This window comes from Aspergillus ochraceoroseus (assembly GCF_002846915.1).
Source record: "Aspergillus ochraceoroseus IBT 24754 chromosome Unknown P175scaffold_1, whole genome shotgun sequence".
In the NCBI taxonomy this organism is placed as follows: Eukaryota; Fungi; Ascomycota; class Eurotiomycetes; order Eurotiales; family Aspergillaceae; genus Aspergillus; species Aspergillus ochraceoroseus.
In genome coordinates, this window is record NW_024468476.1 from 2,724,705 (window position 1) to 2,746,821 (window position 22,117).

At 49.9% G+C, this 22,117-nt stretch overlaps 9 protein-coding genes across 9 annotated transcripts; 4 read left to right on the plus strand and 5 right to left on the minus strand.

Moving 5' to 3' along the window:
* Positions 1–36: 36 nt before the first annotated feature.
* On the plus strand, positions 37–645 carry P175DRAFT_0520452 (ribonuclease P Rpr2/Rpp21/SNM1 subunit; the record flags this gene model as incomplete). Its single annotated transcript, XM_040899150.1, has 1 exon — positions 37–645. The coding sequence occupies one exon, from the start codon at positions 37–39 to the stop codon at positions 643–645; it is 609 nt and encodes a 202-aa protein (XP_040755936.1).
* A 144-nt stretch (positions 646–789) lies between these two features.
* Positions 790–4,239, plus strand: P175DRAFT_039624 (TIP120 domain-containing protein). Its single transcript, XM_040892981.1, has 2 exons — positions 790–3,290; positions 3,353–4,239. The coding sequence occupies exons 1-2, from the start codon at positions 933–935 to the stop codon at positions 4,154–4,156; spliced, it is 3,162 nt and encodes a 1,053-aa protein (XP_040755937.1). The 5' UTR covers positions 790–932; the 3' UTR covers positions 4,157–4,239.
* Positions 4,240–4,263: 24 nt separating this feature from the next.
* Positions 4,264–10,416, minus strand: P175DRAFT_0470746 (uncharacterized protein). Its single transcript, XM_040895051.1, has 2 exons — positions 5,882–10,416; positions 4,264–5,812 (listed from the first exon to the last, which is right to left on the minus strand). Exons 1-2 carry the CDS (start codon positions 10,201–10,203, stop codon positions 4,663–4,665), a joined length of 5,472 nt encoding a protein of 1,823 aa, XP_040755938.1. The 5' UTR covers positions 10,204–10,416; the 3' UTR covers positions 4,264–4,662.
* A 763-nt stretch (positions 10,417–11,179) lies between these two features.
* On the minus strand, positions 11,180–13,252 carry P175DRAFT_0497670 (NEDD8-activating enzyme E1 regulatory subunit). Its single transcript, XM_040896330.1, has 2 exons — positions 12,765–13,252; positions 11,180–12,688 (listed from the first exon to the last, which is right to left on the minus strand). Exons 1-2 carry the CDS (start codon positions 13,137–13,139, stop codon positions 11,384–11,386), a joined length of 1,680 nt encoding a protein of 559 aa, XP_040755939.1. The 5' UTR covers positions 13,140–13,252; the 3' UTR covers positions 11,180–11,383.
* Positions 13,253–13,833: 581 nt separating this feature from the next.
* On the plus strand, positions 13,834–14,776 carry P175DRAFT_0489660 (ribose-5-phosphate isomerase RKI1; the record flags this gene model as incomplete). Its single annotated transcript, XM_040895751.1, has 2 exons — positions 13,834–14,212; positions 14,334–14,776. The coding sequence occupies 2 exons, from the start codon at positions 13,834–13,836 to the stop codon at positions 14,774–14,776; spliced, it is 822 nt and encodes a 273-aa protein (XP_040755940.1).
* Positions 14,777–14,877: 101 nt separating this feature from the next.
* Positions 14,878–16,254, minus strand: P175DRAFT_039646 (WD40 repeat domain-containing protein). Its single transcript, XM_040892982.1, has 3 exons — positions 16,190–16,254; positions 15,873–16,128; positions 14,878–15,786 (listed from the first exon to the last, which is right to left on the minus strand). The coding sequence occupies exons 1-3, from the start codon at positions 16,197–16,199 to the stop codon at positions 14,979–14,981; spliced, it is 1,074 nt and encodes a 357-aa protein (XP_040755941.1). The 5' UTR covers positions 16,200–16,254; the 3' UTR covers positions 14,878–14,978.
* A 132-nt stretch (positions 16,255–16,386) lies between these two features.
* Positions 16,387–17,691, plus strand: P175DRAFT_0520458 (GTPase GPN2). Its single transcript, XM_040899151.1, has 3 exons — positions 16,387–16,712; positions 16,813–16,913; positions 16,982–17,691. Exons 1-3 carry the CDS (start codon positions 16,424–16,426, stop codon positions 17,654–17,656), a joined length of 1,065 nt encoding a protein of 354 aa, XP_040755942.1. The 5' UTR covers positions 16,387–16,423; the 3' UTR covers positions 17,657–17,691.
* Positions 17,692–17,744: 53 nt separating this feature from the next.
* P175DRAFT_0470757 (Rpp14/Pop5 family protein) lies at positions 17,745–18,885 on the minus strand. The gene is made up of 2 exons (XM_040895052.1): positions 18,268–18,885; positions 17,745–18,180 (listed from the first exon to the last, which is right to left on the minus strand). Exons 1-2 carry the CDS (start codon positions 18,533–18,535, stop codon positions 17,789–17,791), a joined length of 660 nt encoding a protein of 219 aa, XP_040755943.1. The 5' UTR covers positions 18,536–18,885; the 3' UTR covers positions 17,745–17,788.
* On the minus strand, positions 18,836–21,757 carry P175DRAFT_0470760 (putative ATP citrate lyase, subunit 1). Its single transcript, XM_040895053.1, has 6 exons — positions 21,442–21,757; positions 21,181–21,331; positions 21,011–21,127; positions 20,769–20,958; positions 19,608–20,703; positions 18,836–19,543 (listed from the first exon to the last, which is right to left on the minus strand). Exons 2-6 carry the CDS (start codon positions 21,315–21,317, stop codon positions 19,116–19,118), a joined length of 1,968 nt encoding a protein of 655 aa, XP_040755944.1. The 5' UTR covers positions 21,318–21,331; positions 21,442–21,757; the 3' UTR covers positions 18,836–19,115.
* Positions 21,758–22,117: the final 360 nt, after the last annotated feature.

Consider the following 22,117-nt stretch of genomic DNA (forward strand, 5'->3'; position numbering starts at 1 on the left):
AATTTGATTTTTCTTCAAAAGAGGGAGAAATAAGAAATGAGTTTCAAAGACCATGCCCCTCGTTTGGACTTTCTGAGGGACTCCGCCAGCTCTTTAAACTCCGCCAGTCCTTCTACCGCAGCTTATTTGATGTCCGTCCATAATGGGATTTATCGCGACGAGCACAAGGCATTCAACCAACGCCAACACGAAACGTTCTGTGCAGCTTGTGGTGCTCCTCGGAAGGCAGAATCGACGAAGACTATCTTGATTAAGAATAACAAGAGAAAGACAGCCGCCCAAGCGGCAAAGGGCCTGCCTACCAACGGAGTTACTATTTATCAATGTTTACGCTGCCGTCGGCGAACAGTCCGATTGGGATGCAAAGATCCTGCACAAGGAAACTCTGCGCCAAAATCCATGCCTCATACGGCTCCAACGGCTCCAATTGTCATTCCACAGCTGTCTACTCCTCCAACTGTCACTGCAGCCCCAGTGTCTAGCTCCACGGATCTGGCCAAGACCATTAAATCGGCAGAAAATGCCAGCAGTAAAAAGCGAGCCAAGGCCAGGAAGCAAGGCGGGCTACAAGCTCTGCTGGCAGCCAAACAATCCCAGACAAAAGCATCCCCATCTCTCGATCTCTTTGACTTTCTCCAGCAATAAGAAGCCTCAGGCATATTTTTGATGCCAAGACCGGGGGTTTCGGCGCTGTTCATTCCGGGACTATTCGGGATTAGCGCGGGGCTCTCACTATCGGCCAAAGCTCCACAGCTCCGTTTGGTTCACATCCCTCAGTCTCTCCTCCTCTAATGAATTACATAGAGCTACCGACTAGCTAGTGTCTGATTGATTCTCCGCCCTTCTTTTATTTCTCTCGCCCTTGTTGAGTCTCTAATTCAAACCCCCTCCCCTCACGGCCGGCATCCAACGCTCACCTATCGCCCGATCCAATGTCGGATTACTCCCAAGATGACGAACACGACCCTCAAGCGGACGAGCTCCGCGAGACCGCCTTGGTCACACTGGAGGCACTGATCAGCTCCTGCAGCACCCAGATGCAACCTTACCTGTTGAACACTGTCAAGTCTGCTCTGCGGTTCCTCAAGTATGATCCCAACGTCGCAGAAATGGAGGAAGACGAGGAAATGGGCGGCACCCAGGATGATGGGTCGGAGGATGATGCGACAGAGGAGCCCGATCTGGAGGATGACGAGTTTGAGGATTTTGAAGAGGAAGGCGGCTACAGTGATATCGATGATATGAGCTGGAAAGTCCGTCGATGCGCCGCTAAGCTTCTGTATTCCGTCATCTCAGCATATGGACGGGGTCGTGCGTTGGATGATGCTTCCTTGTACCAACAAATAGCACCTGCCATCATCTCTCGTTTTAACAAAGAGCGGGAAGAGAGCGTCAAACTTGAGCTTGTTTCCACTATGAATGCCCTCGTACGCAAAACCAGCGATGGTGCCATGATCATAACGTCAAATGGCTTCTTAGAATCCGTTGGAAGTGGATCAAAGAACTCAAGGAAGCGGAGAAGACAAGACAGCGATGCTAGTATGATTGATTTTGAGCCAAGTATTGGCAGCTCATCTGCAATGAGCACCCCAATTATCGCCCCATCGTCTCCAAAGTCAGGTGCCCAGGCCGAATTGGCCAATACCGTGCCTACCATCGTGCGCAGCCTGGTCAGAATGTGGAAGCAAGCTTCTATCCCTTTAAAGCAAGCTATCATTGTTTTGCTCAAGAGTCTAGCTCTCGTTCGCTATGGCGGTCTCGCGGACCACCTTCAGCAGATTGAAGATCCAATTGCGGATGTACTCAAATCCTCTTCCTTCTCAGGCGGATCATCTGCACCCGTGGGGGCATCTGCAAGCGCTGGAACCCTTCAAATCGAAACATTAACTCTCATTGCCGCTATTGCCGAAACACACGCCTCTGACGCCCTTTTGCCTTTCCTCATCGCATTAATCCCCGGTGTCATTGGAGCGGTTAAGGATCGGAACTACAAAGTTAGTAGCGAGGCTCTCGCGGCGGTCGAGCAGATCGTCAAAGCACTCTCTCCTCCCAGAGTTACTGGGGCTTCCCCAGATCTTGTGTCGCAACTGGAAAGGCTATACGACGTTGTTCACAGCCGGATTACGGATACAAGTGCTGATCTGGAGGTGCGCCAGCGTGCCATTCACGTATTTGGTGTTCTCTTGGCTAGAACCTCTGGTGAAAGAGGTACTACATTCCTGTCTGTAGACCGTCGCTCTAAAGGACTTGCTATCCTCCTAGATCGTCTGAAAAATGAGACAACCCGCCTCTCTGCAGTTCGTGCCGTTGATGACGTTGCCGTCCTGTGCTCTAGAAGGGAGGATGTTACTGGCACCTGGGTAGGCGGGGTAACTGCGGAGCTCGGAGCGCAACTGCGGAAGTCAGACCGTGTTCTGCGAACTGCCAGCTTGGACACATTGCGCAGTCTTTCAATGAATTCCAACACCAGAGCCCACTACGACGGCAAAACGATAAAAGAATTGGAGGATTGTCTACTTCCGCTTATTAGTGCAGATGATTTCCATTTACTCACTCCGTCCCTTATTATCCTCGCAAAGCTCCTGCCTGGCAACGCGCAGCTTCTTGTTAACGAGAACTTGGTATCGGCTCTTTGCTCGATTGTCCTATCCTCCCTCGTCGGCACTGTACTAAAAGCACTCCTTCTCCTCGTCAAGGTCATTGGAGAAGAAAACGCTGGGTCCGAGTTGATGAAAAAGCTGTTAAGGGATGTTGGAATCAATGGCGACACCTCTGTTGTCGGAAGAGCAATTGGAACTCTTCTGGTTCACGGTGGGCCTAAATTAGGTGTTAAGATGGAAGACTTCATGTCGGAGCTGCAAACAGCGCAGGATGCTCAACGTCAATGTCTAGCTCTCGCCATTCTAGGAGAATCCGGACTTCGAATGGGGACTAGCTGCTCGTTGACTCCAGAGGTGTTCATTACCCATTTCAATTCGAAATCCGACAAGGTTCGCTTGGCTGCGGCAACTGCTCTTGGTAATGCCGCTGCAGGCAATGTCAAGGCCTATCTTCCAACCATTCTAGGTGGTCTAGAGAAGTCCAACCCCCAGAGCTATCTTCTCCTCCACTCAGTAAAGGAATTGCTCCAGCATCCAGAAATCGTTCGACTAGATGTAGCCCCAGCAGCAGTGAAATTATGGCAGGCTTTACTCGTTGTCTCGGAAGAGGAAGATAACCGCGCTGTGGGAGCTGAATGTATCGGGCGTCTGGCGTTAATCGACCCAGTTGCCTACATCCCCCATTTCCAGGTTCGTTCTATAACCCATATTGTGTCACTGCCGTGATTACTGATATCTTACTTTCTGAACAGGATTATCTTTCCAGTCCCGATCCAAGTATTCGCAGCGTTGTGATATCTGCATTCCGTTATACCCTATCAGACTCGCGCGATACCTACAATGATGTTCTACGACCATTGATCGTCCCACTGCTCGTCAACATGCTCAGTGATCGTGATCTGGGCAACCATCGTCTTGCTCTCACCACCCTTAACTCCGCAATGCACAACAAGATGGACATCATCCTCCCTCACCTCAATGAGTTGCTTCCGGCTGTTCTAGGCGATACGCAGATCAAACCCGAGCTCATCAGAGAGGTTCAGATGGGGCCGTTCAAGCATAAGGTAGACGACGGACTGGAGCTACGCAAGGTATGTCAACCCGTTTTGAGGCTAGTAGAACCATCTGACCAGGAACAGAGCGCATACGAAACGTTATACGCCGCACTGGATACTTCTTTCTCTCTCTCTCACGTCTCTGAGCTTTATGGCCGCATCCTCGCTGGCATCGACGACGAACAAGATATCCGTACCATCTGCAACTTGATGACTTCCAAACTCATCACACTCGCTCCAGAAGAGACCCAGCGACATCTTGATGCTCTCTCGGAGAGATACACTGCCGTTTTGTCGTTCAAACCAAAGGACAACGCGGTAAAACAAGAACTCGAGAAAGCTCAGGAGGCGTCCATGGGAGTTCTCAAGATCACCCGCGAGTTGAGCAAGTCATTCCCCAATGCGGAGGTGTCGGGAGACCGCCATAAATGGAAAGGGTACATGGAATGGACTCGTGTGAATTTTGCTACGCAGCTGAAGAGCCTGGATATGGAGTTTTGACACAGCACCTATCCATCGGCGGGGGTTACGCATTTCTTAGCATTTCATACTCGATAACATAAATTCATGAACTTTGCAACTGCATCACGCTATTGCTAGAACTACTCAGAGGCTAGTGGAACCAAGTAGAATCTCTAAGCTTACAGTACTCAGGTTTACCTCTATGCTATACAGAGAGAACTATGGAATACAAAGAAAGAGGAGGTAACAATGTAAACAGATATCCAGTAAATATGCACTCAATCCGGGTAATGCCACAGACACCGCCATCAATACCGAAACTCCAAGTATGATGATGAATGTAAACCGCTAGACGCAACACTGTACCAAATAACCCAGACTCAAAATTAACATCACACATCAATAAACAGAGGCAAAAACAAAAAAAAGAAAAAGAGAGAAAAAAAAAAAAAGAAAACAATTACTAAAAAACGTTAAAGCGTCGTACAGCTTGAAAACGACAAGTCGTTCCAAGTCTGGACGAAAAGAATCCAATGGTAAAGCAATCAACCAGTAATTGCCTTTTTCTTAAGAACACCCAGTTGCTCGAGCTTAGACCAGGCGTGGTCCATGTCAGATCCCGGTTCTAGCACAGGTCTGAATTCCAATCCGTCCAGGAATTTGAGAGATCCTCCAGTCCCTGCATAGAGCATGAGCTCAAAGACTCTCCGCCTAAGTCGCGTGGCCTCATCCAGGTGGGCAAGGTATTTCTGGTCCACCAATGCATCTGCTGGTGGAAGAGTGTATGGATCGTCTATTTCGGGGTCCTTTTCGAGGTTGTTGTTTTCGTTGTCTTCTCTGGCGCGAAGCAATTCTCCGCGGCGCTCTGCATCGGCTAGAGCAAGCATATCTGAGTTGATCCTCTCCTGTCCAAGAGGCTTTTCCTCATTCGCCTTCAATTTCGGGATAGGGGCCCTTCCGCTTCCAGTCACAGCGGGTGGATAAAATCTAACAGTAAGAGGGTTGCCCCGGATATCAACCTTTTGAAGTGAGCAGGCCTTTCCCTTCCTCGTTCGACCAATGCGACTCAACACTTGGCAAAGCTTTCGGAGCCTTGTAATCGAGTTACCTGCAACTGTCAACCGGGAGAGACAGTTCAGGCCAACCAACTCGTTCACCCCGGGTAGGGAATTAAAGTTGAGATTAAGCACTTTGACATTGGGGAATTTGGAGGCAAACTCGGTAGGAAGCCCCTGCAGTCGACAAGATGCGAGGTCCAAAAGTTGTAGGCTTCGGAGAGGAGAAGATGGCGAAAGACATTGCAACGATAGTTTGTTTGAAGAAAGAAATACCTTTCGTACATCCCTCACAATGCCCAGGTCCAGATCGAAAAATCCGCCATTGCGATCATTCGCGATTTCTTGCTCCCTTGCAGACAAGACCTCTAGTCCTCGACATTGAGATAGACCAGATATAGTGGTCAAGAGGTTCTGATCGACGTAAAGAAGGTTCAGTGCAGGAAGCTCCCCAACATCGAGATCATGCAGGCGATTTTCAGACAGCCTCAACGATCGTAACAAAGTCAGTGGTGAAGAATATTCGAGTTTGTCCAACAAGTTGAAACTGAGATCAAGCTTCGCAAGGGCTGGAAGATTATCAATGTTTCGGACGGATATCAGCTGATTATGGCCCAGGTCCAGTTCCTCAAGTCGAGTCCTATTCGGTGAGTATTAGATGGAGTACCAAAAAAAAAAAAAAAAAAAAAAAGGGGGGGGCTATACTCACAGCTCTGCCCCTCCAAAGTCAACTGAGCTCAAGGCATTCTTTCTCAGCTGCAAGCTTAGTAGCCCATTCAAGTCAAACACGCCCTCAATATTTTGAATATTGTTGTCATTCGCTTTCAATTCTCGAAGGTGGATGAGGCCGCTGACTCCGTCGAGGTTCTCCAGGCCATTCCCTGAGATATCCAAATACTGCAGGTTAACTAGATGTCCCCAGGCAGTTAAACTAGAGAGGCAGTTGTTCTGTATATTAAGGGTCCGCAAAGTGGATGGGGCCCCACTCAGCTGGCCGATGTCATTGTCCGACACGTCGAGCTCCTCCAGGCGAGGACAGAACTCACCCAGCCTGTGGAGGGTAAGAAGCCCCTTCCGACGAAGAACAAGACGACGAAGATGCTCCCAGTACGGCTCAAATGGTTCGACCTCCGTTATGTGCTTAACCAAGTCCTCTGTAGCCAGAGCGAAAGTTCCATGGACCTGACGTAATGACGTGGGGTGAGTGCGCTGGGCCACATAGCTGACTTCAAGATGAATAGGTTGGTCTATTTGATTCACTGTAAAATCTGGGAGGGGACTCAGATAAAAGCTATAGCTTGTATCTAGGTGATTGCTGCGCAAGTGAACCAAAGAGTCCTCTGACCGGCCTTGAGTGGGTGTAGCTTGAACCCCATCCGAGCTCCGACGAACAACAGCTTGGGCGTCCGCCAGATCTTCTCCACTCTCGTCGATTCTAGAAATTGAACGTCGTCGAAAAGGCTGCGTACGCGCCGATAAATCTTGGTCTGTACCTTGAGCCTCTGTTTGCGAATTCGCCGCGGCTCTTCGAAGTTTCGACGGGCTTTCGTCATCGCTATACTCAATTTGAGAAACGAGGGGAGATGAAAAGCTTATTGTCACAACTCGGGCCTGATGATTGGGATTAGATTGCGGGGGTTTTGATATGCGGCCTTCGTGGAGCTTGATCTCGTGCTCAACATCGGTTGAAGACACCGTATTTTTTTCAAGATCCGTTCCCCACGAAGTCTCCCTGGTACCAGAATGAGGAAAACTAGACGTAGATCGACTGACCTTGGATTGGACAGAGCTAAGATTGACAGATGGTACCCCTGGTATTGTATGTGAGTTGGCATCCGATCTCGCATTTGCGGACTTGGTGCTGAGTGGACTCTGGGTACCATTCACCTCGAGTCGAGAAGAGTCCCTCATTTTCTCGGGAGATGAGGAATTCTGAGTTCTCATCATCTCTTGCAATTCATCCACGCTGAGGTCTGGGATGCCCTTGAATGGATCATCTTCGCCCGCCTCGGTGCGTTGGTGATGCAGGGACGGTCTTTCTTCCTCTTTAACCCATTGGTGCTTCAAGCGGTCGTAAGTCAACCCATTGACCTGCTCTGGGATGAGGTGAGAAACTATATCAGATGACAAAACGCCTTTCGCATGCGAACTATGTGATGAACCAGTGGGAATGGAGCGAGCACTGAAGCTTTTGGCTGACAGCCCTGTATTAAACCGCAGAAGGTCGAACAGTGTGTCATCTTCGCCAGCTGCCGGCACTGTGAGCTTACGCTTTCGCTGCTCTAGCGATTGTCCTCGTGTCAAAGCGTTTCCTGAAGAGCCGCGCATCGAATCCCCCACTTCAAGAGTCTGTGGTTGATTCGAGTCACCAAGGTTCAGGGACATGACCGAGTCATTGACGCCGAATTCTACGTCATCCTGTTCTTGGAATTTCTTGAGATGGCTTATAATTCGTGGATTGGGCTCCTTTGGCTCCCGTAGTTTGCGCAGGTCAACAACGCCTTCACGGCTGGGGGGGCGCGAAAACTCTTCGAGCGTAGACTCATCGTCGTAACTATCATGATCGCCATCTTCCTCGGTGCCGGACTCTTCGACACTAGATAAACCGCCGTTCGGTTTACCCTTACCCTTGGACCGTATAATATCCATGATCTTGGTTGCTTCGTTCAGGAAGTCCTGGGTTGTAATTGACCCTTTGCGCGCTTCGTCTTTTCGAACAATCCCCACGACATTCGGTACGCTTTGCGATAGTGGAGAGCCCTGATCTTCGTGGCCAATGCCTCCAGGCTGGGTATTCTTTCTGGTCGGGGAAAGCTGGTTTTTCTCGGATGACCTTGTTTGATGAGGTGTCGGAGTTCTCGGGCGGGGTGCTGAATGTGATAGCAGGTGGTCCTCATCGTACTTCAGACCGTGCTGCATGAGGCTTCGTTGCAGCAAAGAGAGTTCATCTGTAGCGGCACTATCACCAAGGGCTTGGTCATCCAGCACGTCATCCTGAGACGGCATAATTGTCCTCCTCCTCTTCGGGAAAGGGTCTTTGACAGGGCTGTTGGCAGCATGACTTGGCTTCAATCCACTCTCCTGTCTCTTTGCTAAGCCATGGTTCCTTGCAGCGTTTCGCTCTGATAAGACAGCATCCGATGCTTCGGACTCATGACTAGTTCGTCTATATGAGCGGTTCCAGACATGTTTGCCGCCAGTAGATAAACCGTGAGCCGGTGGTGGCGAGATATTGGGCTCGGGAGAATCTACATTCAGGAACTTGGAGTCGTACGGGCTGGCGTCGGAAAAATCAAAATTATCCAGCTGGCCCTCGCCAAACCTATTGATATGAGGGCTGGGTGTGTGTCGAGATCTTGGTCGATCATGTCTCGGGTTCAAAAAACTGCGGGACTCGCCCTTGCGCCGAGCTTCTTCGGATGGCGACACCGGTTCATCGTGCTCTGACTCGTCCTCAAGAGTCTCCTCAAACTGGCTCATTCGTCGAAGTAGCTTATTATTTGTAAAAGTGTCATGGTTCCCAAAAAGCTTCAGCGGACTCAGGGAAGAAGCCATGGCTTCAGACCTGTGCTCCTCCCCGGCTTGGTTGATAGCCGAGTCCGCAAGATGGGCCGATGAAGGCCGTGGGAGAGTCGGAGGGTCAGTTCGGGAGGTGGATTTCTGGTAGAATGGGGGGGAGCTTCGAATTCTGGAGATGTTGCGGATGAAGGGTGACAGTCGTTGGGAAGGGAAGGTTGGAGGAGAGAGATGGCGATTATGGAAGGAGCGCTCATCCAGATAAGGATCTCTATGAAGATTCGCAAACGCACCTCGCCCACGGTAGTCCACGGTTCCCATGGAGAGATCCTGCGGCAGAGAGTGACTGGTAACATCGAACAGGTCATCCTCAGTCACCGGATCGACCACTACTTCACTGGTCTGCGCAAATAGAACACTATCACTAGCTCTTGAAGAAGGCCGGTCGGTGGGGGCCAGATGCAGTCTTTCCAGTTTGTTTGTCACCTGCTTTAATGCCGATTTGATAATCTCCGAGGCCCCATTTCCTTCCACTGTATTCATGCGCGAAAAGGTAATCGGAGTAATATCTTCATTTCTTAAATCCTCTAATCCACTGGCGGTCCGCATTTGGGTAGTGTCCAGGGTATCCTTGAGGTTTTCATTTGTGTCTGGTAGTACCTTGTCCGACCTTTTCTTCACCCCCAGCTCCTTCTGCGACCGATTCGTCCCCTGCCCACGCTCTGGTTTATTGCCGTCGCCGCCACGCTTCCCTTTGGACGGCTGCTGTCGCTGTGAAGATCGCCTTTTCCCTGCAGAAGCCTTGTTGTTGTTGAAGTCCCACGCGTTGTCCGGCTGTTTTACCCGAGGAATCGGCCTGGGCTGGCTTGCGGGCGATCCCGGCGTAGGAGGCTTAAAGACACTCTCCAGGCCAATTGGCGCAAATAGATCGCGTTGCTCGCCGGAAGGTATCTCACCCTGCACCAAACGCTTCCGCCATTCGGGAGTTCCCTCCTTCCCTTTGTCTTTTTTCGGTCGTATTTGTACCGTGCTCTGCTGCTCCGATTGCCCAGAGACATTGGAAACCGACCGTAACGGCGATCGCCCATCCATAGTGGGCGGTTGCTTCCGCCCCGAGGGCAGGTTTGGCTTGGGGCTCTTCTTCAACGTATCCGGCGCGGGAGACCTCGGTTTCGCCGGAGTTTTGGGAGTTCTGGGGGTCTTGGGGGTCGGCGGTTCGCGCCTGATGAAGTGGCAAGGGCGCGTAACTTTTTTCTTCTCGGAGGAAGGAGAGGGGTCGACCGAGTGACGCGCGGGGATCGGAATGCGACTAGGTGTGTTCTGTAAGCTGGAGCGGCGGGAGTGGTTGTTGATAGGCGACGCCGTGAAAGCAGGGCTGGTCGGAGTCCCAGGCAACGAAACCCAGTCATCTGAAAGGCTGTCTAGCCATGGCGGATTATTCCCCATTGTCTGAGAGGGATTATTCTTATTTGAACAGGCGTGGGGGGGCGAGTGGTTAAGAGGGGATTTCCACATATGCTGAAACCAGCTCAGCGCGTCGCAATCACAAAGCCGCAGTGAATGCAAGCACTGCGGAAATTAAGTAATGCAGGGAAAACCATAGAGCACCTTTACCCAGGAATAATAACAATAGAAGATAAAGTAGTCGAGGCCCTGGAAATAAATATGCTAGGGCATTTTGCTTGAATCCAGGCTAAATAAGGTCAGTCAGTATTGTTATGGGTGACGATGATGGAAGATCGATAAGTTTCGGGTGCTCGGGGCAACCCAAGAGGTTCATCCACAGTCAGACACCACCATAGCGTCTCGATCCAATCCAATCATCCCGAGCCATTTTCAGCTCTACTTGAACAAGAAGAGGTTTTGTTTTGTTTTTTTTATTATTATTGCATTTAATTTGGTTTAGTATTGAGGGAGAATAGTGGCAGGAGTTGGGTATAAATAGTGAGTATTATGATGAGTTGTTTTCCACCACCACTGTTACTCCAACTACTTGTACTCACTAGATGGATAGGACTTCAAAATGTACAACAATAATCTCCTAGCCACCATGATCACTAGGACTCTAATTGACATCCATGTGCATGCCATGCCCCTTCCATTGTTTTATATTGATCAACACCACCCTTACATCCTACCCACACCTCACGATCCGAGAGGACAATCTGCAATCGTGCCCAAGATTAACCCGTTGAACCTGGCATGGGTTAAGGCTTCTACCAAGTAAGGGTGTTTCAAACCACTAGGGGATCATAGTAAGGACCTCAGCATCTTCATGCAAGGGGTGTGGGATTCAGAATCTCTGTATGAAACAAACTCTGTACGTTTCTATTGCTCCTGTCCGGTAAATACAACTCAACCATCATAGGTAGACAGTAAATAGTGAATGATATACTGTTTCTTCTTCAGCTTCTATGGATGAATCAAGTCAAATAATCATTGTAGGGCATTAATTCTACGTGGTGTGGATGACTATTCTGAACTGTTTAAACCCCTCTCAGAATATATTATATATAGATATATATATATATATTTCGACTTACAGAGTCTGAGCCGGTTCTAACTAGTAAATATGGCCCACAAAAAAAAAATACTATTATAAAAGGAATTGTTCATCTCCAGAAATCATCAATTCATATCATCAATATTTCATTATGGTCCACCAGAACCTCTGGTGGTTACAAAAAACACTGCATCACAGCTTGTACATGTCGCTGCGGCTGCGGATGCCGTCGAAGATGCACGTATTATCCAAGGGCACATATTGTCGCGTGAGTACCTTGAGCGCTTCCTGAGCCACGAGTCCACCAGAAAGAGAGGAGATATTGTGCAACTCGCCGCCCTCGGTTCTCCGCAGCTCTTGCGTGGCGTTGCGGATCCCCGTCCGGATGGCGTCGTCAACAGTCGCAGTTTCACCCGCAGTAACCGTATCCAGGACGCGATCAATTTCGGAATTCCACACAGCATCATCATTCAGGGCCTCTGCGGGATACTCCCCTTCTTGAATTCCAGTGACAACATTATCCAAAATCTGGAAAGCGAGGAAAATGGAGATGAGTGATTCGGAGTTGTCGAGTTGGCCACGAACAACCTTGAGGGTGGTTTGGGCCTCTCCATTCAGAATAGGAATGCCTCGTCCATGGATAACCTTGATGTGAGAGGCGTTCTTACAGAAGACTTCAATGTCCTTCTCCAAGATTTGAATCGGACGTTGTCCTAGCTGGGCCTCAATGTTTCTGACAATCTCCGTGACTTCGTCGACATCTTTCCGGGCCTTGGACTTGTAGACATTCTGTAGCGTGACATAGTCGGCAGATTGGGCTTTCATGTCGGGGAGCGAGCCCGGGAGAGGGAGAACGCCATGCTTCTGGTAGAACTCATGTACTGCGAATGCAATGATCCAGAAATCAGCGGACTCCGCCGTCAGATGCTTGCACTCTTCCATCTCGAATATCTCTCGGGTAGAGCTGCTCAAGCGAAACGGGTTCAGGGACTTCAGGACAGCAGCCACGGCCTCGTCGTAATTCTCTTCGCCGCCTTCAGGGTTGTTTGTTCTGGTGCTGGATCGGACAAACTCTCTAAATTCCGATTTCTCTTTATAGTCCGAGGGAACCTTTCCATCATGCGACTCCTTCCACTTCTCCAAATAGTGAAGGAGTAAGAGTGTGTACGGCACGTGGCCATGCTGATGGTCATCAAGAGTCTCTAGATTGCCAATACTAGCACCAGCCGCCGTCAATTCCGGCCAGGGATTGAGAAGACGGAGATCCTGGGTGGTCTCTGGATCTGGATGGGTCTCTACTATAGGAAACACGGCAGGGACCTGGAGGGAGAAGATGGAGTAGAATCCAACGGAGCGCATATACAGCATAGGAATACCAAGCGCCTGGGACGCAGTGGATAATACTTCCAAGGACGAACGCTTCACGGGGCCAGAGACCAAGACCAGTTTATGCTGGGGGAGAAAATTTGGATCCTGCTGCAAAACCTCCGCGATCGACTGGGGTGTGATAAAAAAAAATGGATTAGCATAAGAAGCCCTTGGTCAGGTTGGAATCCCTACGCGATAGATGTACCTTCGAATAGAACCTGCCCTCTACGTCCGGATTCAGCTCCTTTAACAGTCGACATGTCTCCTCGGCCCTGGATTTACCCAGGCTCTCTTGCTCCAGAAAGAAGTTCACCCCAAGATCCGGCTCAGTGACAATAGCTGGATCGACAATCGTAAAGCCTCCAATACCTGGGAGTACAAGGTTTTTCAGCGCCTCGACACCCACTACGCCAGATACTCCGGTACTCTGGTTGCCCCATGACCCGTCGGAGTTGACTAGTAGCACCCTGGACTCTTCCAAAGCTTGCTGTCCACTAGCAGCCCATAGCCGCAACTGACGATCATATTTCCGCTCTTTTGAGGATGGCCCGACCAGGGGATGGGGGAAGTCTCCGATCATGGTAGGAACCTGACTACCTTCACAAGAGAGAGGAGCACGAGGGAGTAATGAAGGAGTTTAACGACCGATGGTATTCTCTCCTGCCAGAGATCACTGAGAGACGCAACTTGAATAGTAACTAGTTAGTTAACTAACTAACTACCTCCACGGATAGGCATCATTAATCATCCGCGGACAAACCTCGCACGTGATACTGGAGCATACCTGGTCCGTGCGTTTTATCCTGGCAGCCTCAGGCCCTCAGGGAAGCCTATGACGACACCATTTCTCTCTCCCCCACCAAAAAGGAAAAAACAACAGAGACGCCTTTGTGTTTATTTTTCTTGTTTTTTTGGCACCTTTGAGGGGTTGCTAACTTGCTATACATAAGTTGTAAACAATCACATGCTGGTAATCCACAAAGATACCAATTGCAATGAGATATTTCCTCAAGTTGACCCCTCAATGCTGCCTTAATTCTTTGTAAGTCGTTTGTAAAATGTCTCCATAAAGGGAAAAGAAGAAAAAAAAAAAAAAAAAAAAACATTTGGGACAGAAGCTCACCCCCACCGGGGAATTTCTCTCCCCCCGGAATCGGCCGCATATTAATATCTGCTCTAGATCCGTCCCTGGTCTTTCTAGTCTTCGTCCTTCCTCCCCCCGTGTCTTCTTCTCCCTTTCGGTTTCTTCAAATCGCACTCGTTTCCGGTCTACAATGGCTAGCATCGTTGAGGAAGCCAAACGCGCAGCTGGTAAGGCCGCTGTCGACAACCACTATCCTAAAGATGCCAAATATGTCGGCATTGGCAGTGGATCTACCATCGTGTATGTTGTCGAAGCGATCAAGGATCTAGGAATCGACACCTCTGTCACCAAGTATGTCCCTACGGGCTCTCAGTCAAAACAGCTCATTGTCTCCGCGGGCTTGACGGCTATTGATTTCGATGCTCTCCCGCAAGGCACAGTGCTCGATATTGCTTTCGATGGCGCTGACGAGGTGGATGACGAGCTCAACTTGATCAAGGGCGGTGGCGCCTGTCTTTTCCAGGAGAAGATCGTGGCTCTTCAAGCCAAAGAGTTCATCTGTGTAGCTGGTGTGTGACTCACTCCTAATCAACCGAACAGTCCGGAGAGAGAGAGAGAGAGAGAGATATATATATATATATATAGTGCAATATATAGACAGCTAACATACCTCTCCCCCTTGCCCTACAGACTCTCGCAAGCTACAGTCACGCCTTCTCTCAAACTGGAAATATATCCCTATCGAGGTCGCCCCGATAGCGGCCGCCCGAGTGCTGACCGCGCTCACACTCCTGGGTAGCATCGATCCAGCCGTCCGCATGCAGCCTGATGCGAAGACCGTTCCCCTCAGGACAGACCAGAATTTCTACATCGTTGATGCGCCATTCGCGTCTCTCCTCACCAAGGCAGATGTTCTGATCGGTCAGGATGGCAGCGGAAAGGCTGGCGTGTGGGAGGTCGAGGCCCTGTCTCAGGCTATCAAGCAGATTCCCGGTGTTCTGGACGTGGGCATTTTCTCCGGGTTGACCGGTCCTCAGGCTCAGGCTCTTGGCGGAATTGGTGGCCAAAAGCCTGTTGCTGCTTACTTCGGCATGCCGGATGGCTCTGTCTCGGTGAGGAAGGCAGCTCCTTAAGTGAGAGCATTCAACGGAGGGAAAGAAGGATACGAATGTTATGACTTTCAATATTAACTTGGGTTTGATATGTGTTGTGCTGCATTGGTGCAGTGACAGATATTATATAGATTTTTTTTTCAAAAGGGAATATATTATTACCTAGAGTCTCCACGCGCCAGTCATAAGAACTATTTTCGTAATGGTCCAAAGTGTTCAGGGTTTATTTTGTACCTTTTCCTTTTGCTTCAGTTTCTCCAAGTTCACGAATGTAGATCCTAACCGTCCCCTCGACTACATCATCCTTTCCATCCTCGAAGCCAGGGCTGATAGCAATGGCAAGATATTTGCCGCTAGAGCTGAATGATACCGCAGCCACGCTGGACGGATACTTCTGATATTGCCTAATCCTCCTTTTCGCGATGCCATCCCAAAGAGCAACCACGCCATCACCACCTCCCGACGCAAACGTTCCGTGGACAGGGTGGAAAGCCAGCGAGTTGACTGGGTACACCACATCCACGTCATCCGAAACCTGACGATGGCACTTGAACGCATACTTCCGCGCCTGAGAGTCCGAGGACGGGTCAAACCACTCGACAGCAACTCGTCCCTCGATGCTGGAGGAAGCATAACCCGCGTCGTCAGGCATGCAGGCAACACAGCGCGTCATGAACTTCAGACTGCTTTCTCGTCGCTGCCACGGCTCAACCTCGACTTTCTTTGGGCTGGGTCCTTCTGATTCATCTGTGAGGATAGACAATGCTTTCAGATCGTAGATGTGTAGTGCTCGCGAGGCCATGGCGACGACCAACTTCGTCGCTGTAAGAGACATGGAAAAGGGTTTGGAGGGCAGAGGAATAATTATAGTAGAAGCGACAGCGCTCCGATCATCCCTCACGCGATGGATGTGTAGCGTAGAGTCCCAGGAGGCAGATATGACCAGGTTGTGTTCCTTGCTGTAGACCACGCTTCGGACACCAGCTTCGTGACTGCTGAGAACGGTTTGTGTAGATGACGCTAAATCAATCCTGCATGCATTCAGCAAGGTTGCACATCATTTTAGAATGTTTTTTTTTTTTTGTTTTCAATAGCGAAGACTAAATTGCGTACTCACCTCCTCACATCCCAATCCAAGCCTGCCGTGTATATCTCATCTTCATTGGCGCCAAAGCACACATCGAGCACTGGAGCACGATGTTCGAACCGTTGTAATAGTTTTCCCTCGCTCAAGTTTCCATTCTCATCGCGCAAGTCATAAACATACACATTCTTATCCCAGGAAGATACAACGAATCGCGTGGAACCAGGCTCGGGGGAGAATTTTAGAGCGGAAATAGCATCCGTCGGCGGAGATGCGATAGCGAACTGGTCTCGAAGCAAATTAGTTTTGGGCGGGGGGGGGGAATAAATAAATATACGGAGATAACTCACTTGATGCCATTTTTTTTATCGCTCAGCAGTTTACTGCACGGTGGGTGAGCTTGGAGCTGTTGGGGGTCGGCCCGGTGATATCGCAACCTTTTGTTGCTTCAGATCATTTTATGCCTGGAAATACCGCCTTGATTCTTTCTCCCCGCCATCGCCGCATCTCGACTGTCGAGCTCCGAGGAAATTATTTTCTTCAACGATTGACATTCACGAGTTACCTCTGCCCACACCCTCACCATGCCATTTGCACAGCTGGTAATAGGCCCTCCTGGTGCTGGTAAATCCACATACTGCAATGGAATGCATCAGTTCCTGGGCGCCATCGGGCGCAAATGCTCAATCGTGAACCTCGACCCCGCAAATGACAAGACCTCATATCCGTGTGCGCTGGACGTTCGCGACCTGGTAACGCTGGAGGAGATTATGAGTGAGGACCAGCTAGGACCAAATGGAGGTGTGCTCTACGCTTTAGAAGAATTAGAAGAGAATTTTGAATGGCTAGAAGAAGGGCTGAAGGAACTTGGAGGTACGCGCTTTTCACAGCTTGATTTAGCTCGGTCGTAGGCTAATTGCGCTTCTTCTTCTTCTTCTTCTTCTTTATTTTCTTTTTTTGATAAAAATAATAGATGATTATATTCTATTCGATTGTCCCGGTCAGGTGGAAATCTTTACACATCACTCCTCGTTACGAAATATCTTCTTCAAGATTCAAAAGCTGGGCTATAGAGTTGGTCTCTCTTCCTTTTATGGAATTGGTATTATTGGCCGTGCAAAAGCTAACATGTGGATTTGCAGTTAATAGTAATCCATCTCATTGACTCCTACAATCTCACTCTCCCATCGATGTATATCTCCTCCCTGATCCTTTGCCTTCGCGCGATGCTTCAAATGGACCTCCCCCACTTGAACGTCTTGACGAAAATGGATAATCTCTCCAATTACGCGCCGCTTCCTTTCAATTTGGATTTCTACACTGAAGTCCAAGACCTTTCTTATCTCCTTCCTCATCTAGAAGCAGAGTCCTCCCGACTTTCACATGACAAATTCGGGCCTCTGAATAATGCGATCATCGACCTTGTCGAAGAATTCGGGCTCGTGGGATTCGAGACCCTAGCGGTCGAGGACAAGAAAAGCATGATGAATCTCCTTCGAGTAATTGATCGGGCCAGCGGATACGTATTTGGATCTGCAGAGGGCGCAAATGACACCGTGTGGCAGGTGGCTGTTCGGGAAGGATTGGGAACGATGGATATTCGCGATGTACAAGAACGCTGGCTGGATGCAAAGGACGAGTACGACGAACGGGAACAAAAGGAGCTGGAAGAAGAAGAAGAGGCTGAAAGGGCCAAGCGCGAGGCAGCTAGTAATGCGGGAAACGAGAAGGACGACGACGACGACGACGACGACGATGCTGGGTTCGGGAGGGGATCCATACCAGATGGCGGAGTAAAAGTCATACGAAAGAAATGAATCAAAAATCATCATCATGTCTACATTTGTAACATAGGGTATCTCTAATAAATATTTGCACAAAGAAAATAACCCCCTCCCCCCCCCCCCCCGGCTGCGGCCCGAATAACCAACAGAGAAGCTCCTTGTCCCTCAATCATCATCGCTGTCCATTTCCAAATCATCCGCTTCCGGATCCTCAATCGCGACAACATCCTGCCCACTACTATCATTCGTCTGCGTCTCCAACCCACCAATCAACCCCTCCAGGACGCCGACCTCCTCAGCGCCCCTAAGTCTCACAATCTCCCGCCTCGCCCGGCGAATGGCCTCCTCCTCCGCCTTACGGATTGTCCCAGATACCTTGACAACCCGAAACACACAGGGCCTTGTCAAACCGGCCGACTCCGACCGCTTCCACCGGCCACCGTCGTTGCTGAAATCAGGCACGTGAGACAAGTACGTGAGAGCCGTCCAGACAAGCCGGTAAGAAGCGCGCGGACAACGGATAATAGCCGTGGACGTAGCAGGAGAAAGATATTTCACTGGGTTATATTCATTCCTAGATCAGCCTGATTTTCTATGGAGTGGCTTAGAGAGAGAGAGAGAGAGAGAGAGAGCGTTTTCCTTACCGCTCACACCACCTGCCCCTGCACCGCCGAGCCTCCCTACGCCCCAATCCCCAAATATCTCTGCGATCTCGTCCCTAACCAGCTTGGCTAGTAAGCTAGGTGTAAGCGCATTGGATGTGGGCGCGTGGATGCGCAGCTGGGATTGCGCTTGAGACTGCGATGTGTTTTTGGCGCGGGAGGAGGAGGAGGAGGAGGACGGTGATGGCCAGGAGGAGGGTTCGGGGTAAAGGATGTCGAGGAGGAGGTAACGGTGTTTGACGCGAACCATAATTTGATAATATGAATCTTTTCCTTTTCTCTTCCTTTTTTCCCCCCTTTTTTTTGGGGGGGGGGGTTGGCAAGATTTGAGAGTGGTTGTTGAAAGGGTCAGTCAGTCAGTCAAGCTTTTCCCTCGTCACAGGGAGGCTTACTCCACACTCGTCTTTACTGGACTACGAAGTACGAACTGACTTATGTCGAACGTGCTCGGAAAAATGCATTGAACCGGTTCCAATTTCATTCACTATATGAGCATTGAGTATCGAGCGCCTACGGGGATCTATTTTCCTACAGTGTAGTTGGGCGTTGCGTAGATAGAATTGATTATCAACTTTATCAACTAGTCATGCCACATGTGCGCACTACTGGATGTATCTAAAAGAAGAATAAGGAAAATAACGTAAATAGATGATGAAAGTCAAAAAAAAAAAAAAAAAAAAAAGCAGAACATAAGCCATCATAACTCCTGACGTCACAAAATGGCGGATTTTATGATTCCGTGAATTTGCCGGCAACCCATACCGACGGTGTCCAGGGAAAGGAGGAGGGTAAATTGTATAGGAATTAAGAGGAGGGAGAGGGAATTAAAATTAGATGTTGACCTCGACACGGCCTTCGGAGCCACCCTTCTGCAGGGCAGGGAGCAGGTATGTGATATCATCCCAAGGATGTCTGTAGAGACCGGTGCGCAGTCTCTTCTGGTCGAGGTAGTGGGCAATCAGACCGATGGAACGGCCCAGGACGAAGAGACCGTTGAGAACACCCATCCTCATGTAGTCCTCGACCTCCTCGGCAGAGAATGCGCCACAGTTGCGCATGAGGTCAACGAAGCAGACAGCAACGCAACCATCGACGTTGAGAATCAGGTTGTCCTTCTTGGAGGTTGTGACGGTCTCGACAGCAATGGCGTAGTCGAGGAGCTTGGTGCTGGGGAAGTGCTTCTTGGCGTACTCCTTGACCAGCTCAACACGGAGATCAGGGTTGTTGCGGGACTTGATACGGTGACCAATACCAGGGACTAAAGTAATGTTAGTTTTTCTGTGTTCAAGACGGGGGGTTAAAACGGCAATGATATAACATACTCAGCTTGTTCTCCTTCCTCATGGTGTCAACGAAGTCACGAGGGCTCATGCCCTTATCAAAGGCCTTGGCGAACTCCTCTGCAGCACCATCCAGAGCACCACCGAAACGAGATCCGATGGTCAAGAGACCAGAGACCAGGGCGCTGATCAGGTCCTTGCCAGCACGGGTGGTGATGATGGTGTTCATGGCACCAGACACGGCAGGACCGTGGTCCGCAGTAAGCATGAGAACCATCTCCAGGAACTTGGCAGCATAGCGGGGGAGGCGGCGGCGGAACCATAGCAGGGACATAACACCACCGATACCAATGTCCTCCCTGAAGACATCAGAGATGGGCATACCAGCGTACAGAAGTTCCTGGCCACGGTCGTCACTGATGGTGGAAATGAAGGCAGCGGGCTTACGGATGAGACCCAGCTCCTGGGCCCAAGAGTAGTCGATGGGGATCTTGGGGACCATGGGCTCAGGCTGGGGCTTGACGATACCCTTCTGAACCTGCTCATCATAAACCTTCTTGAGCAGCTGGGGCATCTCCTCGAAAGTCTCGGGGACATAAATGCCGGCCTCCCTCATGGCCTTGTTCTTGGCGACAGCGGTCTCCAGGTCGGAGTTGGCCGAGGCACCAGCGTGACCGAACTGAACCTCAGTCTTGAACATGCTAGCGCAAGTACCAATGGCCCAAGCAACGATGGGCTTGGTGATGGTGCCGTTCTTGACGGCCTCGATCACACGGTACTCCTCAACACCACCGACTTCACCGAGCAAGACCAGGATCTTGCACTCAGGCTCAGCCTGGTAGCGGAGCAGGTGGTCAATAAAGGTGGTTCCGGGATAACGGTCACCACCAATGGCAACACCCTCGTAGACACCGTCGGTGTTTTGGGAGATAATGTTGTTCAGCTCGTTGGACATACCACCGGACTTGGAGACATAGCCAACGGAACCCTTGCGGTAGAGCTTGGAGGCGACGATGTTATCCATCATACCACCAGTGTTACCAATCTTGTAAGCACCAGGCTTAATACCACCGACGGTGGCAGGACCGATAATGGTAATACCCTTCTCCTTGGCAGTGACCAAGATCTCACGTGCCCGCTGTTCTACTTGTTAGCAAACCGCAAAGCCACGAGGGAGCGATTGAGTGACAAAGAAAAACATACCCTCTCGGGGACACCCTCTGCAATGATAGCAATGGACTTGATCTGAGGGAACTGCATCAGCTCCATGGTGGAGCTGTAGACGGAACGGGAGGAAGCGAAGTTGACAACAGTGTCAACATCGGGGTGCTTGGCCATAGCCTTTGCGGTGTCCTGGTAGACGGGGAGGAGGGTCTCGCTCGTGCCCCAGTACCTAATATTTGCGTTAGCTAGCAGTCAGATGCCATTGAATAAGGATCACATACATCTTGCTGACGAACTGGCCGCCGAATGTGTAGATAATACCCGCAACGGAAGGAGTGGTACGCTTGCAGATGAAGTCGAAGTCGAGCATACCCTGAACAGCACGGGGCTGCATACCACTGCGAAGACTGTCAGTCACTGCCATTGTCTACTGGATATCCATAAAACTCACTATACGAAACATCTCGTCTTGTTGTGAAAGAGAGCATCGGCGAAGGGAGAGCGGACTCGGCTGGGGGGGTCAAAGCGGGTGATGTTGTCGTTCGCGCTGCCATTGGCAGTACTGACGAGAGGAGCAGAGGCAGGCATATTGGCTAATTACTCTTGTAAAATGTATCAAGGTCAGTAAGTTGAAATCCCGAAGCACAAGAGGGGGGGGGGGGGGGTTGAGTAGGAGAGAAGCGGAAGAGAGACGGTGAGAATCGGAACATACCTGTCAACAGAGCTTTCTTTTTTTTTTTTTCAAAGAGACACGGAAGAAGAAGAAGAAATTGGAGGTATTATTAAGTAGATAAAGTAGAGATTAAGAGAATAAGATGCAAGCAGTGCAAGGTTGGACCAAGGGGATGGAGGGAGGGGGAAGTAAGAAAGTAAGTTAAAGAGAGGGAGAAGAGGAAAGAGGAAGGAAGATGGAGAGAGAATTGGAGGGATCAATGGAACGTCAGGCAGGAGGGAAAAATAATAAAGAATCCCAAGAGAAAAAGGACGATATCGGGAGCTGATATTGGGGAGAGAGAGAGGGGGAAGAAGGAGATGAGGGAGAGGAATTATTCTTCTTCTATGGCGAGTGAGGTAATGTAAAGATCGTATGGTATTTCTGTATTGATGGGTCGTACAATACCATACCCTCCGTACTTCACCAACAGTTGGGAGTCGAAATCGCCGGAGCAACTATGACTTGCCCATTCAATAAATATAAATAGAATGGTAACTTGTACATAATCAAAAGAAATCTAATTGATGTCCTACTAACTACGCACGAGATATGGAATAACCCCGTAACGGAGTCCGACCTCCGGAGTATCTAGAGATGAGATAGAAGACGTCGACCATGTCAGGTAGGGGGAAAAGATGGTGGTCAGCACAGAGAATAAGATGTTCACGAGGAA

What these genes read in the sequence shown, in the direction of transcription:
- P175DRAFT_039624 (XM_040892981.1), top strand. Translation starts at nt 933, where the DNA reads ATGTCGGATTACTCCCAAGATGACGAACACGACCCTCAAGCGGACGAG. An exon ending in CCTACATCCCCCATTTCCAG is followed by an intron (nt 3,291 to 3,352) that starts GTTCGTTCTATA and finishes CTTTCTGAACAG; the next exon opens with GATTATCTTTCCAGTCCCGA.
- P175DRAFT_0470746 (XM_040895051.1), bottom strand. Translation starts at nt 10,203, where the DNA reads ATGTGGAAATCCCCTCTTAACCACTCGCCCCCCCACGCCTGTTCAAAT. An exon ending in GACTTTGGAGGGGCAGAGCT is followed by an intron (nt 5,813 to 5,881) that starts GTGAGTATAGCC and finishes CTCACCGAATAG; the next exon opens with GACTCGACTTGAGGAACTGG.
- P175DRAFT_0497670 (XM_040896330.1), bottom strand. Translation starts at nt 13,139, where the DNA reads ATGATCGGAGACTTCCCCCATCCCCTGGTCGGGCCATCCTCAAAAGAG. An exon ending in AGGGCAGGTTCTATTCGAAG is followed by an intron (nt 12,689 to 12,764) that starts GTACATCTATCG and finishes ATCACACCCCAG; the next exon opens with TCGATCGCGGAGGTTTTGCA.
- P175DRAFT_039646 (XM_040892982.1), bottom strand. An exon ending in TTGGATTGGGATGTGAGGAG is followed by an intron (nt 15,787 to 15,872) that starts GTGAGTACGCAA and finishes GAATGCATGCAG; the next exon opens with GATTGATTTAGCGTCATCTA.
- P175DRAFT_0520458 (XM_040899151.1), top strand. Translation starts at nt 16,424, where the DNA reads ATGCCATTTGCACAGCTGGTAATAGGCCCTCCTGGTGCTGGTAAATCC. An exon ending in AGGGCTGAAGGAACTTGGAG is followed by an intron (nt 16,713 to 16,812) that starts GTACGCGCTTTT and finishes TAAAAATAATAG; the next exon opens with ATGATTATATTCTATTCGAT. An exon ending in TTCAAAAGCTGGGCTATAGA is followed by an intron (nt 16,914 to 16,981) that starts GTTGGTCTCTCT and finishes GTGGATTTGCAG; the next exon opens with TTAATAGTAATCCATCTCAT.
- P175DRAFT_0470757 (XM_040895052.1), bottom strand. Translation starts at nt 18,535, where the DNA reads ATGGTTCGCGTCAAACACCGTTACCTCCTCCTCGACATCCTTTACCCC. An exon ending in AGGGGCAGGTGGTGTGAGCG is followed by an intron (nt 18,181 to 18,267) that starts GTAAGGAAAACG and finishes AATATAACCCAG; the next exon opens with TGAAATATCTTTCTCCTGCT.
- P175DRAFT_0470760 (XM_040895053.1), bottom strand. Translation starts at nt 21,317, where the DNA reads ATGCCTGCCTCTGCTCCTCTCGTCAGTACTGCCAATGGCAGCGCGAAC. An exon ending in GGCCAGTTCGTCAGCAAGAT is followed by an intron (nt 20,959 to 21,010) that starts GTATGTGATCCT and finishes CGCAAATATTAG; the next exon opens with GTACTGGGGCACGAGCGAGA. An exon ending in CAGAGGGTGTCCCCGAGAGG is followed by an intron (nt 20,704 to 20,768) that starts GTATGTTTTTCT and finishes CAAGTAGAACAG; the next exon opens with CGGGCACGTGAGATCTTGGT.